This window comes from Bufo bufo, chromosome 3, assembly GCF_905171765.1.
Source record: "Bufo bufo chromosome 3, aBufBuf1.1, whole genome shotgun sequence".
Classification (NCBI taxonomy): domain Eukaryota; kingdom Metazoa; phylum Chordata; class Amphibia; order Anura; family Bufonidae; genus Bufo; species Bufo bufo.
This window is the reverse complement of record NC_053391.1, coordinates 404,601,096-404,617,739: the sequence shown is the minus strand read 5'-3', so window position 1 is coordinate 404,617,739 and position 16,644 is coordinate 404,601,096. Positions and strand designations below refer to the sequence as shown.

The window sequence follows — 16,644 nt, the reverse complement described above, 5'->3', positions numbered from 1 at the left end:
CAAGCTGGGCGTATGCCTCCTCGGCCGAGAACATCCGGCGGGCCATAGGGGAGTGTGTGTCTGCGTGTATATGTGCGTGTGTGTAACTCTTTATTTTGTGTGCGTGTGGGCACGGGTGTTCACGAACTCACCCTAAAACTAACAGAAAAAAAAACAACAACTAACTAAAAAAAGGGCAAAAAATGTAAAAAAAAAAATTCAAAACCGCTGATCAACCGTCCGAAGTTGATCAGCGGTGGGGTGTGCGATGCGCTAACAGTGGCCGGACACTAAGTGCCGGCCACAGTCAGCGTACACCAAAAAAGAAAAAAAAGAAAAGGAAAAAATGCACCCCAAAAAAGGTGGGGGGGGGGGGGGGCAAGTGGCAGCACCCCTGGGGGGTCTAGGGTCACACAGCTGTGCTGTGGACCCCAGACACCCTAACTTAGGGTGATGCAATCAAAGTTCTGAAAAGTTCAGAAACTAACTTTCCCTTTTTTTTCCCTGCCTAAACCAAACTTTCCCTGTGCTGTCCCTATGTACCTGATGGGGGGTGCTGGGGCACAGATCGGGTCCTGGGGGTGCTGGCAGCGATGGCAGACACACGTGCAGGCAGCTCCTCTCTCCTCCGGCTCCGGAACACAAAAGGAGGAGGAGAGGAGCGCCTGCCTCTTTTGAATCTGCCGCCGGACCGCCCACAGACCAATCAGAAAGCGATCCTGAGCGGTGATGTCACCATCACCACTCAGGATCGCTGGATGGTGATTGGTGGAGTGAAATCACACCACCATCACCATCCTGTTCCGGGTTATCGGGTCTTCAGAGACCCGAATATCCCGGAAACGCAGAAAACCGCAGGTCTGAATTGACCTGCGGTTTTCCGCGATCGCCGACATGGGGGGGGGGGGGGGTCACAGGACCCCCCGGCGCATTTGCCCCAGGTGCCTGCTCAATGATTTGAGCAGGCACCGGGTTCCGATCACCGCCCGCCGAGGGGCGGTGATCGGAACCATTCATGACGTACCGGTACGTCATGTGTCCTTAAGTACCAGGACATCATGACGTACCGGTACGTCATGTGTCCTCAAGAGGTTAAGGACATTACATCAAAGTTGGATCAGCCTGTAGTTTGTTTTTCCACTTTAATTTTGAGTGTAACTCCAAATCCAGACCTCCATGGGTTAAAAAACTTGATTACCATTTTTTTTTTTTTGTGTGATTTTGTTGTCAGCACATTCAACTATGTAAAGAACAAAGTATTTCAGAAAAATATTTAATTAATTCAGATCTAGGATGTGTTATTTTTGTGTTCCCTTTATTTTTTTGAGCAGTGTATATATACACAGTTAAAACCAGAAGTTTACATACACTATATAAAAAGACACATATGCATGTTTTTCGCAATATCTGACATGAAATTAGAATAAACCTTTCCTGTTTTTAGTCAATTAGGATTACCATAATTAATATTATTTGCCAAATGCCAAAATAATGAGAGAGAGAGAATGTTTTAAGGCATTTTTATAACTTTCTGCAAAGTCAAACGTTTACATATTTCATTAATATTTGGTACCATTGCCCTTAAACTGTATGACTTGGGTCAAACGTTTTGGATATCCTTCCACAAGCTTCTCACGATAGTTGGTCAGAATTTGGGCCCATTCCTCCTGGCAAAACTAGTGTAACTGAGCCATGTTTGTTGGTCGCCTTGCTCGCCCCTGCCTTTTAAGCTTTGCCCATAATTTTTTTTAGAGAATTGAGATCAGGGCTTTGTGATGGCCAAAACATTGACTTTGTTATCCTTAAGCCACTTTGTAACCAGTTTGGTAGTATGCTTCAGGTCATTGTCTATTTGGAAGACCCATTTCCGCCCAAGCTTTAACTTTCTGGCTGATGTATTAAGATGTTGCTTCAGTATTTCCACATAATCTTTCCTCATGATGTCATCTATTTTGTGAAGTGCACCAGTCCCACCTGCAGCAAAACAACCCCACAACATGATGCTGCCACCACCGTGTTTCACAGTTGGGATAGTGTTCTTAGGCTTCCAAGCTTCTCCCTTTTTCCTCTAAACGTTATGATGGCCAAAAAGTTAAATTTTAGTTTCGTCAGACCACAGGACATGTCTCCAAAAATGAGGTCTTTGTTCCTGTGTGCATTTGCAAACATTAATCTGGCTTTTTTATGTTTCTTGTGGAGTAATGGCTTCTTCCTGGCAGAGTGGCCTTTCAGCCCATGTTGATACAGTACTCGTTTCACTGTGGATATTGACACAATCTTACCAGCTTCCGCCATCATCTTCACAAGGGTTTTTTGCTTTTGTTCTTGGGTTGATATGCACATGTCGGACCAAAGCATGTTTATCTCTGGGACACAGAACCCGTCTCCTTTCTGAGCGGTATGATGGCTGGACATTCCCATCTTGTTTGTACTTGCGTATAATTGCTCCTTCAGGTATCTTGAAATTGAACCCAAGGTTGAGCCAGACTTGTGCAAGTCCACAATTATTTTCCTGATATCTTGGCTGATTTCTTTAGACTTTCCCATGATGCTACACACACAAGCAGTGTGTTTCAGGAGTGCATTTAAAGGGAACCTGTCACCAGTTTTATGGTGTCCTAACTAAGGGCAACATAAATAAGTGACTGATTCTCTTAGCAAAATGTTGGGTCACTTTCTTTAATTGACCCAGTCAATCTGCCAACATCTTGTATTGAAAAGCTCCAGCTCATAATGATGAGTCCTGAATATTCATGATCTCCTGACTCTCCCTGCCTACCTGCTGCTGATTGACAGTTATTTTCCATATGAATCAGCAGCAGGTGGGCAGGGGAGTGGCTATAGCTGTTAATTAAATAAACGCTGGACTCAATGACATCACGCTGGACTCAAATCAGCTCATTAGCATGCGGCATGTGGCATCTTTGTGTGTATATTAAGAGGTAACCATCTGTCACACCAGTAAGTGAATACATCTAAGGCACTTTTTAGTAGTTAATGATTGTATATAATTAGTTCGATTATAATCAAATATCCACATGACAGGTTCCCTTTAAATACGTCCACAGGTGTGTCTCTAAATAATTCAGATGTTGCCAACAAACCTAACAGAAGCTTCCAAACACATGACATCATTATATGGGCAGTCCAGAATTGTTTAAAGGATAACTGTCATATTTTCATCAAAAAATAATTTTTTGCAGATGTTATTGCTGCTGCAGCATTATGCATAAAGCAATCTTTAGTTTCTTCACTTACCACTTTTTTCCTTGAGCTTTCCCCCTTAGTTACGGCACTTTTGAATCCTACATTATGAGGATCTTCTCAAGATGGCTCCTCTGCCAGTTCTGAGGCCAAAACTGCATTCCCTCAGGTCACATACAAACTTGCTATAGCCAGCAGCTTCCTGCCAGCCAATCAGATTGGATTACTGAGAGACACGCCTCCTCACTCTGAAGCCTAATGCAGCCATGCAGTGTGAAGGACCGCCCCTCCGACTTCCTGTCTTCTTAGCCAGAGACAGACAAGCCATAGCAACTGTCTTTTAAGGGAACAGTGGAAAGGGACATTAATGAAAGATATTTTGGCAATCATTGACAGACTAACTTAGGTATACATGCCTAGCTCTAATAAACTAACAAATAAATAAAAAATAAGACAGTTATCCTTTAAAGGCATAGTAATCTTAGTGTATGTAAACTTTTGACATTGCCGAAAGTAATAAAAATGCCTTAAAACAGTCTCTCTGTCTCATTATTCTGGCATTTGGCAAATAATAATAATTATGGTAATCCTAATGGACCAAAAACAGGAAAGGTTTATTCTGATTTCATGTCAGATATTTAGAAAAACATGCATATGTGTCTTTTTATATAGTGTATGTAAACTTCTGGTTTTAACTGTATATACTGTGACACAGTGAGGGGAATGGTCTGGGAAAACAAGTATTTTCCTCCCAGCGTGTGCTGCTTGGCTGATTTGCAGCCAGGTGGGGTCAAATACCAGACTGGATTTTAATTGCTGGTCCGGGTTTTTGGCAGCACCTGGCTGTCCTTAAATAGGCAGCTGGGCTCAGCAGCAGGATCTCTGTGTTGGGATCTCAGGCTTGGTGCCAGGTTGGAGGGCTGAGACCCTTAGGCCGAGGAAACAGGCCCCCTAAAGCCTGCCGTGGACTGCTGAAGGCAGAACTGACATCAAGGTGACTTGTCTTATATGAACTTTACAATTTGTGTGAAGTAACACCAAGATGTATTTTCCATTGTGTGTGAACACCAAGACTGCAAAGTAACGCATTGTTTTGTACATTTGCCTCAAGTGTGAATAAACACTGAAGTCTTGCGTTAAGAACTTGTCTTTTGCCACTGTACTGCGTCCGCGTACCCTATTTACCAGAGCGAAACCCCACAAAACACATAAGATATATATATATATATATATGCTGCATATACACACATAATATGTGTATATATATATATATATATATATATATATGTCAATTCCACAGTTCCCTATTTCTATATACTATACAAATTTATACAAGTGCCTTCTGTATACAGGGGCTCAGGAGGGTTTTATGGCAGGGAACTTCAGGGAAGTGCTTGTCCTCCTTCTCCACTAGCTGCTGATCTCTTATAGACTACGAAGTCATCAGTGAAAGGGACAGACTGTGTACATGCTCTGCTCTTACAGATGAGGGAGAAGAGCGCAGGCGCAGATAGACTGCACAGATGATCTGGCATGGACGAGCTTGTTGTGAAGCTCCTCCATGTCGCGTGCAGCCATGGACAAATTCGGCTGCAGGGCAGAGCGGCTCAGGGGGCGTGGCTTCAGATAATAGAAAACACAGTAGTAGCAAATACATGGAGAGTGGCCAACCCCTTTAAGAAAATTGCAAATTGTGACAAAGTATTTGCTCACCACAAGCTCACCACTTTCCTGTCTTAACCTTTGTTTTACCTTTACTTATGTCAATGTGAAAGATTTGAGAACAAACTGGTGACATCTTGGCTGTCTGCTGTGAACAAAGAACTGAATGACTCGTTAAAACTTCCATTACTTGTAAGTATGACATCTTCAGAAACTTCTGCTACTATGTTCACATCCTTATTGTGTTTTCTGTATTTCTCCTCTGCCGGAGGAGCAGTAAAATGGAAATAAACTCACACGTTTTGATCCCCATTTGTTTGAATGGATTATTTTGACCATCATTTGTGCTCAGTTTATGTCAGTTCTGTCAGGTTTCGTTTATTTTTACAAGTCCTATCTAAGTTCCTATATGTAGAAATTTCAGTATTCTTTTCTGGAAAAAAAAAACTGGAATTGCTAGATCCAGCGTATGCCGAACACCGCTGGCACCTGATGGATCCCATTGACTCTGGTTTTAAACATTGACACTGACATACTGGCAAAATACAGCTGCATGCAGTGGTGTCTCGTCCCTTTTTTTGTTGCCAGTATCCATGTCAGAGGCTCCTGCCGAAACCTCCACCACATATGTGAACCTAGCATCTGTTGTAGTTTTTCACCCATCAGAAATAATCTGGCACAAATGACGCAGCTGACAAAAACTGAGCACAATGGATGCTCAAAATAAAGCCGATCTGTTTCTTCTCATTTTTCTGTTCTCCTGGCAGAACAGAAATACAGAGAGCACAAAGCCAATGTAAACTTAGCCTTAAAAAGGTTCCCACATAAAAGAACCTTTATGATGCTTTCAACTTTATGTAACTCCCATTCATGCGTTTGTATGTCCTTACCCACCATTGCCTGGGACTAGAACAAGCCTGCACTCAGCATCAGTCTGGGTTCCAGGGGTCTAGTCTCAAAGATCAATGCTTTAAAGGGAACCTGTTACAATGAAAATCCAGCGCAATCTGCAGGCAGCATATTATAGAGCAGGAGGTGCTGAGCAGATTGATTTATAATTTTATGGGAGATTCAGTAAAAATGTCATTTTTTAATTTGAACCTCTCCACGTGCTTTGCTTAGAATTCATGTAAGCAGTCAGTGTAACTCGGTGATTGAGAGCCTTTAAAGGGGTTGTTCAGGTTCAGAGCTGAACCCGGACATACACATAATCTCACCTAGGCAGCCCCCATGACTTAAGCATTGGAGCAGTTCATGCTCCGATGCTCTCCCTTGCCCTAAGCAGGATCATGCTCTTTTATTTACTATAACGCACTGCCGGGCGGAGGCTTCCACCCGGCAGTGTGTTCGGTGATGTCACCGGCTCTGATGGGCGGGCTTTAGCGCTGCCCTAGCCGTTTTACAGGCTAGGGCAGCATTAAAGCCCGCCCATCACTGCCTGTGACGTCACCGGGCTCACTTTTAGGCGGAAGCCTCTGCCTGGCAGCCTGAAGGTTCGTCACAGGAACTCCACAAAATGCCTTGAACTGCATGAACTGCTCCAATGCTCTTGTCAGGGGGGCTGCCTGGGTGAAATTCTGTGTATGTCCAGGTTCAACCCCTTTAATGTATGCTTATTCATGCAGAGTTATCGGTCAGTCACTGACTGGACTGAGCACATGACTCCTAAACATAGACAGAGCATAGCCAGAGCACAGGTCTAAATGAATTGCAAGTTGTACTGAATGTTTCCACATAAACCTATATATTTCATTATTTTATGTTGTACTTAATATGTGCACTAGTTTTATTTTCTTTATTTTGTATTCCAGAAGTCCTCTGCTTCAAGCCATGATCCTGTAGAATATCTGTACGCAATAGAGGTCAATCTTAACTCCGATCTGCTGGTCTACCTACGTGAGGCAGAGTACTTTCTGAAACCTCCATTCACGTTGATGGTAGAGAATATTGATTATACTTTATGTGTGCAAATATGTCTTTAATAGAGGAAGCCATTCAGTGGTGTCCGCCTGTCATCGGATCTAGGCAATAATAATTCGAATATCAGTGTGGACAAACTCATTTTGGAGGGATCACTCAACATTCTGATGTGTATGGGTGGGGGTTATCTGTATATTATATTTATTAATTTCCATTTACAAAAGATACAGCTTTTTATGTAACCGGATTCCCCCTTTAACTTTCATATTAGTATAGAACAAGTCAGGCTTCATGTAACCATCTGTTGTAATTCATACATTCTCAGGAGACATTACGTACTTCTAATTGGAGTTACACGTTCAAAGTATATCTGTTCACCATGATTACCATGTGTGTAATCTGAACCAGCGTGTTATAGTCTCCTCCATCAGACCTGTTTCTTGTTAACCTACAGACAGTAGAGGAGGGGGGCAATACAAAGGGAGTAAACTTGACAGCAGGATCACACTAAACACTGGGTTTGCTATTAGTTTGTAACCATGGAGGCTCGTAGGTCTGCATAGGATCTGTTGGCACATAATGTGCTAAATTAAATATAAAATTTGGAACATTTAACAATATTTTGTCTTCTTTATTTTTAGCTCCCTGAATCAATTGGATGTCTTATCAGCCATATGAATAACAACAGGTTTAAAGTGCTTTGTACTCGCTTGGAAATGGTGGCATCCAAGTACAATGAAGTGCTAAAAACAATTTCTCATCACCAGAGGGCGCTGTTTGAGAAGAAATTACTGAAGATCTCTGAGGTATAGTGTACATGCTATGGTATTAACCACATCAGAAGAGCTGTTGGAATCTGTGACTCTCCAGATCCTGGAGTGTCACAGGGTATCCTGAGACTTCTCAGCAGCTGAACAATAAAGGTACATTCACACATGGCTGATATGCTGCAGATTTTTCTGCCCGCAATTTCAGTACCAGCAAAGTAGATGATTTTCAAATTTCCAAAATCTTATCTACATGCCAATTCTGCATTAGAAATTGACCTGCAGTACAGATTTTAAATCCACAGGATATCAATTTATGCTGCAGATATCACCCTTTGCAAACCAAAAATCCGCAACAAGATCAATCCTAAATCTGCATGTAACACTTGCAGATTTTGTTGCAGATTTGACATAGGCTGACAAAGAATCACGGCAAAGTCCACGGCAGAATATCTGTCTTGTGTGGCGGTATCCTTATATTTCATGAGTTTTGTTGGCCTTTAGTATCTATAGTACTCTAGGCAAACAATCCCCGCCTGATGATCTGAAAAGCATAACCTTTTACAAATTAATTTTACTTTTACTACTATAAGTGGATCAATTGTATCCAACATAGCTGGATATTGCCAAAGCACCGCCAGACCCCATTGGCTATAATGGGACCTGGTGGGGATCCAGTCGGTTTCCGCCATGAGTGTCGGGATTCGACTGTACAAAAACTGGTGCTTGCAGATATTCTGATTGCCTGATTGGAGTCGGGAAGGAATTTTTTTCCCCTAAAGTGAAAAAAATTGTCTTCTACCTCACAGGGTTTTTTTTTTTGTTGCTTTTTTTTTTTTGTTGTTGCAGGATATCAGGTTGAACTGGATGAACAAATGTATTTTTTCAGCCTTATAAACTATGTTACTATAATTTCACCATTGTTGTTTTTTCCCACTAGATTTTGAAAGATGGAATGAACGTTTTCACTTGGAGCATGGATGAGAGCATGGATTATACTGAACTTGCAACTTCCTACATTTGTACAGACCTCTATAAGAACTTCAGTATTGTTACAAATAATTACAAATCCATTAGCGAGATCACTGCAGCATGGTGCACAGCAAATCTTGATGTTTTTACATGCCGGGAATCCCACAGGAGCTATTCTATCAGTGAATTAATATCCGAGCAAAAGTATGTCACCTTTATATACAAAATGTTCATGTGCTTTATATAGTACTTCTGTAATAATTAACTATAGTTTCAACGAAATCACAACATTATTGACAGATTAACATTCAGATATAGAAAGGCACATACACACTCTCTTTAAGGCTTTATGCACATGGCCGTATTATGGCTCTTTGTTGCATAAAGTTGTAATAGGGCTTCCTGTATCTGTGTATGCCTGCAGTTTAAAAAATGTGGCATGCTATATCACATGCTGTATGTGTTTCTGCGCTAAGCTAGTGCAGTCTGTTGTTTTCTATACAGTAAAAAAAAAGTATGGCAGGGCATAGTACCACAGTCCAAAGGGGTCTATGTCTACATTCAGGGTATGCGCAAGAAGTTTTCTTGGTGTGTACCCCAAAGTGTGATCATAGTCTGTAGGTACTCTTCCATAGAATCATCCTGAACAGTATCATACAACACTACATGGAGGTTATATAACTCCATGCCAAAAGTTATAAAGCAGCAGGATGCTACTGTCTGGTGGCTGTCCCTGCATAAGAGAAGTAATTTGAAGTTGTATATAGTGTGGGGTTTCGCTCTGGTAGATAGGGTAAGCGGGCGCAGTACAGAGGCAAAATACAAGTTCTTAACTAAAAACTTCAGTGTTTATTCACATTTGAGGCATTTGCACAAAACAGCACGTAACTTTGCAGTCTTGGTGTTAATTCACACACAAAGGAAAGTTCATATAACACAAGTCATCTTGCTGGCAGTTCTGCCTCCAGTAGTCCACAGCAGGCTTTAGGGGGCCTGTTTCCCCAGTGTGCGGCTCTCAGCCCTCCAGCACGGCACAAAGCCTCAGATCCCCAAAAACAGAGACATCTCTGCTGAGCCCAGCTGCCTATTTAGGGACAGCCAGGTGCTGCCAAAACCCGGAACGGCACTTAAACTCCGGTCTGGTATTTGACCTCACCTGGCTGGAAATCAGCCCAGCAGCACATGCTGGGAGGAAAATACCTGCCTTGCCAGACACAACCCCTCAGTGTGTCACAATAGGCACGATCACACTACTGATATGTGAAAGCATTTACAAATCTTACGTTTACGTAAATTATAAATTATGTTGACAATCAATTGTTTTATGTGCTTTTAGGAAAATTGAATATGAGCTGGAAGCGTTACTCTTTCCTGATGGACAAAAAATTCACACCCTTGTTCAGCAGTCCTTTACAGCGTGTTGTATTAGTGAAGCATCACCTGCATGGCAGGAATTCATTATGCACATTGATGCCATCGTTCTGCAAGGTCTAAAGAAAGTTACTATATCTAGCCTGGCTGCACTGCTAAATACATTGCTGGACTACCATGTAAGAAGAATTAAAGGGGTTATGTTATGATTGATGTAAAAAAATGAAACTAAGACATCATATAGCACACAACAAATCTCTAAGAAAGCTAGAATCAGCACTTCAGCCCTGTACCTCACATGGATCCAGAGATACCCTTTTAATGATCCTATTGCTCTGTTAGATTTATTTCAAGCTGAAAGCTGAGGGTCTGTGTCCTTTCTGCTACAGGTCAGGGGCGTGTCCTTTCTCAGAGGATATGTGCTTTTTTCTGCAGCTCACTACTTGTAACTGTCACAGCATCTAACAGGAGATATGGCTGGTGGCAGTTGAAGGATGAAAATGAGCATGTGCGTCCACCTCAATGAGATGGACAGAGAAATAGGGAAAAGAAAAAATAGCAGGTGGTACTATACAGATAGAATTTGTTTAATAACTTAGGGGCACATTTATTAAGACCGGAGTTTTAGACTCCGGTCTTAATAAACCCCGAAGCTGGTGGTGGATCCGCCAAAGTTACGAAGAGACGCTGGCCTGTTCATAACTTCGAAGCCTCCAGCGCCAGTTCTAAATATAAGACAACTTCCTTGCTGTATTACATTTAGACCATTTTCTATGCCTAAAACAGGCGTAGAAAATGGTAAATGGGACGGGCCGGCCCACGCCATGCCCACAATTTTTGACCTGGCTTTAGCCTGGTAAAGTCCCAGATTCCAGAGCAACTAACCATTGCGCCGCAATCTGCGCCTGAAATACGCCTGATAAATGACGCCCTTAGTGGCTATACTAAGTTTTTCATTACATGCTATTACAAAAGTACTCAGATCCAGGTGCTGGTTTGTAAAATGTAGAATTTTTTGTTGTGGCACAACGAGTCCTTACTTTTATTGAACATCCCTCTGTCAGGCTACTTTCACATATGCGGTAAATCCGGCAGGCTGTTTCTGGAGAGGAACAGTCTGCCAGAGTTCATTGTATCCAGCATAGCCGGATAGGGCCAGAGCACCGCCAGACTCCATTGACTATAATGGGACCTGGTGGGGATCCAGTCGGTTTCCGCCATGAGTGTTGTGATTCGGCTTTACAAAAACTGGTACTTTCACTAGTTAATGTCCTGCCAAATGACTGTACTCATGCTGGAAATAACAAATCTGCAAATTGTGCCCTTCTGCAGTGGTACAGAGTGTACCTCCCGCAGTCTACCACACTGTAATCAACAATTGTATTGGAAGGGAGCAGTAGTGACTAATAAAACATAACTTTTAATAAATAAATGGTAAAAAGCGTAAGGGAATAACATCAAAAGTCCCTAAAACATCAAGCCCCAAAAGAAAACCAAACAAAGAGTTCTAGTGGACCCAAAAAGTACCACGTACAAATGCTTGACCCTTAGTAGGGTGTATAGGGTGGACAGGTAAATTGGTAAGTAGTTCTTACCCGTCCGGAGGTTCAGTAGCGCATGGACGTGGCTTTGCATCGAAGAAGGTGTATAGTGGCTCTGTCTTGTTGAGGTTGTGCCTCTGTCAGCACATCAGTCCATCTGGCTGGCAGGATATGGATACGGCCCAGGAAACACTTGCATGTGTTGTCATTCAATCATCTTGATAATGTAGATGCTGTGTTCACTCTTGACGCCACACCTGGCGGATAAAAACAGAGGGCCAGGTACTATTCTGACTCTAGTGTACCCTACTTCGGCTAACGGACCCTAATGACCTCCTAATACGGAGTCATCGCCCTGAAAAGAGCACCCCCGTCCGGAACCTTACCCTATTACAGGACCCTACACAACCCTATCACTTACAAAAAATATGTAAGGCTAAATGGGAAAGAGAACTGTGCTAAATACACTAAAAAACCTGCCACCAAAAAAAACAAATAAAAAAATAAAAATAAATAAATAGATGATATAGTATAACAAAAACTAGACAAACACGGTATTGTGTCCCACAGAGCCACTATACACCTACTTTGATGCAAAGCCACGTCCATGCGCTACTGAAGCTCCGGACGGGTAAGAACTACTTACTAATTTACCTGTCCACCCTATACACCCTACTAAGGGTCAAGCATTTGTACGTGGTACTTTTTGGGTCCACTAGAACTCTTTGTTTAGTTTTCTTTTGGGGCTTGATGTTTTAGGGACTTTTGATGTTATTCCCTTACACTTTTTACCATTTATTTATTAAAAGTTACGTTTTATTAGTCACTACTGCTCCCTTCCAATACAACTCATGGTGGAAACTAGCCGGATCCCTTCTGGGTCTCATTATAGTCAATGGGCTCCTGCGGTGAATGATAGTACTGTATCTGGCTATTTTTTGATATGGTGAACTCCGGCAGCTGTTCCCCTGCCAGAACAGCCAGCCAGATAGCTTTAACACATATGTAAAAGTAGTCTTAGTTATATTCCACTTTAAATGTTTATATGAAGTGAGATTACTTTAAGATGACATCTGGGTTATCGACAGATCTGTTATTGACTCACTATTCATGCCATGTAGTATTAAGATATTTACTCCTTATGTGAATATTAACATGTAATGAATGAGGCATTTTCTCAATGGCCACTTGACCAGTCACTTACCACTACAAGTGAAATAAAAGATCTGAAGATGCATACAGTATGCTGTTGCTTATTTATTAGATGGATGATTATGTAGCTAAAAGTTTTTTCTCTCCCACAGTATGTACCTGCTCTTAGCATCGACGTTGAATTGATTAATGGTGAAGTCGCCTTTAATCCACCACTTGATAAAAGCACTTCTGATACAAGTGTGATCGAGAATATAGAGGAATGGCTTAAAATGTTTCTCCTTAGAGGTTCACATATAAAGGGACTTTCATCTACAGTTAAGGTAACACAAAACGACACAGTATGATTAAGGCCACATCCAGCTGTATACTTAATGGCAACCGGATGGTTTTGTTTCGGGGGGTTTTGCCTATTTTGTCCTATTGGAATTATATTCCAGTCTTTGCACTAAATATTCTGCTCTCATACACTCATATTATATTACTTCTGTCTGAATGTTTTCTCACCTGAATGCAGATAGATTATGTACAAGCATGTAAATTAATCTGGCCTTAAACACATAGATTGATGAACATGTTAAATCATAGTTTTCTACCAGGTGAGATGATCTGTCCACCATGTGCTATATACTATGAACTGTTTCTAGATCTCATTTCATTATTCCCTTTAATCACAAAAATGTTTTAGTATGTGGCAATTAAACATTATTATCCAATATACAGTATATTAATTAATCATTGTAGTAAAAGTAAACCATGACTGTATTTCAGGGAGGATATCAAGTATATGTGTCAGAAGATGATGACGCTTTGGAGTTAGTTGGCCACATACTACAGCAAGTGGACAATGGTGTTATTGAGTGTCAGGTGAGAAATGTAATGATATAAATATGACCTGCACAGCCATGTTTTTGCCACCAGGTGGCAGTATTGCTCCATGAATTGCATCCCCACTCTACTGCATAGTTAAAAAAAAAGCAATTTAATTATATTAACATAAACAATGCTATAAGTCCAATTATAATATTCACCAAAATAATAATGGATGATACATTATTTAAATTGTGTATCCCTTGTCAGTAAACTAATGCGCAAGCTGAGTATTCTTGATGAGATTTTTTGTAATCTTTATTGGACTTATTAGTCAAAAAGTATTCTGCTAATTCTTTCAGCTCTTCTTCATTTTAGGTCTTTAGATCTTCTTCATAAACTTTTATGAATGTTAAAATTGATACTACTAATAAGAAAACACCAGAGAGAAGATCTGATCCATTGGGGTGCAATCACACGGCAAGGTCATACGAGCTGCAGTGGGCTCTGATTGAAGTGATGAGGACCACACTGTTAAGACAGTCTGCATTGTTAATGGCCGTGCAACACCCGACGGTACCGCACAGCCATTAACAATACAGACTGACTAAATACTTTAAATAAAGCTCGCCGAGTCTTGTATTGCTGAGCTGTACTCAATCACAGTACGGTAGCATCGAAACCACAATATGACCACACCATTTGGTCGTACCCTAATAGTGCATTAACTAGTCACAACTGATACAGATGCATATATAGCTGAGCTGAATTTTTCATTTACTTAGGTTATTGCTGTGCAATATTAAAACTCAGTGACCTAAACTCGTTCCTGATAACCTGGCCATCTAAATGTGCCGCCAATCATCTGATGAACAAGCGATGCTGTCGTTCATACGGGAACATCAATCATAATTTTTGGGCAGCAATTCATGCAGTCTAAACAGCGATCTGCTGCCTGGAAACAATAGTAACATAGTAACATAGTACATAAGGCCGAAAAAAGACATTTGTCCATCCAGTTCGGCCTGTCATCCTGCAAGTTGATCCAGAGGAAGGCAAAAAAAAACCTGTGAGGTAGAAGCCAATTTTCCTCACTTTAGGGGAATAAAAAATTCCTTCCCGACTCCAATCAGGCAATCAGAATAACTCCCTGGATCAACGACCCCTCTCTAGGAGCTATAGCCTGTAATATTATTACACTCCAGAAACACATCCAGGCCCCTCTTGAATTCCTTTATTGTACTCACCATCACCACCTCCTCAGGCAGAGAGTTCCATAGTCTCACTGCTCTTACCGTAAAGAATCCTTTTCTATGTTTGTGTACAAACATTCTTTCCTCCAGACGCAGAGGATGTCCCCTCGTCACAGTCACAGTCCTGGGGATAAATAGATGATGGGATAGATCTCTGTACTGACCCCTGATATATTTATACATATTAATTAGATCTCCCCTCAGTCGTCTTTTTTCTAAAGTGTTAACCCTAATTTTGATAATCTTTCAGGGTACTGTAGTTGCCCCATTCCAGTTATTACTTTAGTTGCCCTACTCTGGACCCTCTCCAGCTCTGCTATGTCTGCCTTGTTCACTGGAGCCCAGAACTGTACACAGTACTCCATGTGTGGTCTGACTAATGATTTGTAAAGTAGTAGGAATATGTTCTCATCACGGGCATCAATGCCCCTTTTGATGCAACACATTATCTTATTGGCCTTGACAGCAGCTGCCTGACACTCTTTTTTGCAGCTTAGTTTGCTGTTTATTAAAATTCCTAGATCCTTTTCCATGTCAGTGTTACCGAGTGTTTTACCATTTAGTATGTACGGGTGACTTGCATTATTTCTTCCCATGTGCATAACCTTACATTTGTCAGTGTTAAACCTCATCTGCCACTTATCTGCCCAAGCCTCCAATCTATCCAGATCCCTCTGTAGTAGTATACTGTCCTCTTCAGTGTTAATTACTTTACACAGTTTAGTGTCATCTGCGAAAATTGATATTTTACTATGCAAGCCTTCTACAAGATCATTAATAAATATATTGAAGAGAATAGGGCCCAATACTGACCCCTGAGGTACTCCACTAGTGACAGTGACCCAATCTGAGTATGTACCGTTAATAACCACCCTCTGTTTTCTATCACTCAGCCAGTTACTTACCCACTTACAGACGTTTTCTCCCAGTCCAAGCATTCTCATTTTATATACTAACCTTTTATGTGGTACAGTGTCAAATGCTTTGGAGAAGTCCAGATATAGGACATCCATTGATTCGCCGCTGTCAAGTTTAGAACTTCTCCTCATAGAAACTGATTAAATTAGTTTGACATGACCGATCCCTCACGAAGCCATGCTGATATGGCGTTATTTGCTTATTTCCGTTAAGATGCTCTAAGATAGCATCTCTCAGAAAACCTTCAAACAGTTTACCCACAACAGATGTTAAACTTACCGGCCTATAGTTTCCAGGCTCTGTTTTTGGACCCTTTTTGAATATTGGCACCACATTTGCCATGCGCCAATCATGTGGGACATTCCCTGTCAGTATAGAGTCCGCAAATATCAGAAATAAGGGTCTGGCTATGACATTACTTAATTCCCTTAGGATACGGGGGTGTATGCCATCCGGTCCTGGCGATTTGTCTATTTTGATCTTTTTAAGTCGCTGTTGTACTTCTTCCTGGGTCAGACAGGACACTTTTAATGGCGAATTTATTTCAACATTCAGCATTTCATCTGACAGTTTATATTCCTCAGTGAATACACTGGAGAAAAAAATATTTAACAGCTTTGCTTTCTCCTCGTCGCTCTCTGCGAATCCCCCCTCATTACTCTTTAAAGGGCCGACACCTTCAGATTTATACTTTTTAACATTTATATAATTGAAGAACATTTTAGGGTTAGTTTTACTCTCTTTGGCAATTAATCTCTCGGTCTCTAGTTTGGCCACTTTTATTTGTTTTTTACATGTTCTGTTTTTTTCCTTATAGTTTTTCAGTGCTTCCGTGCCACCCTCCTGTTTTAGTGTTTTATATGCTTTCTTTTTGTCATTTATTGCTTTCTTTACAGTTCTGTTTATCCCCATTGGTTTCTTTTTGTTCCTTAACCTTTTATTCCCATACGGTATGTACCTCTCACAATGAGATTTTAGGATGTTTTTAAAAATATCCCATTTTGTGGCTGTATTTTTATTTTTGAGGACTTTGTCCCAGTTAGTTAGGCCTATGGCCTCTCTTAGTTGGCTAAATTTTGCTTTTTTGAAGTTTGG

General features: G+C 41.2%; 1 protein-coding gene across 1 annotated transcript in view; it reads left to right on the top strand.

Annotated features, from left to right (window-relative positions):
- The window catches only part of LOC120993823 (dynein beta chain, flagellar outer arm-like), a 585,582-nt gene that overhangs the window by 59,490 nt on the left and 509,448 nt on the right, over positions 1–16,644 (top strand). The window contains exons 15-21 of the mRNA XM_040422290.1: positions 4,959–5,037; positions 6,657–6,782; positions 7,407–7,571; positions 8,473–8,708; positions 9,841–10,054; positions 12,721–12,891; positions 13,340–13,435. Coding sequence (XP_040278224.1) covers positions 4,959–5,037; positions 6,657–6,782; positions 7,407–7,571; positions 8,473–8,708; positions 9,841–10,054; positions 12,721–12,891; positions 13,340–13,435 — 1,087 coding nt within the window. The remainder of the gene's footprint in view (positions 1–4,958; positions 5,038–6,656; positions 6,783–7,406; positions 7,572–8,472; positions 8,709–9,840; positions 10,055–12,720; positions 12,892–13,339; positions 13,436–16,644) is intronic.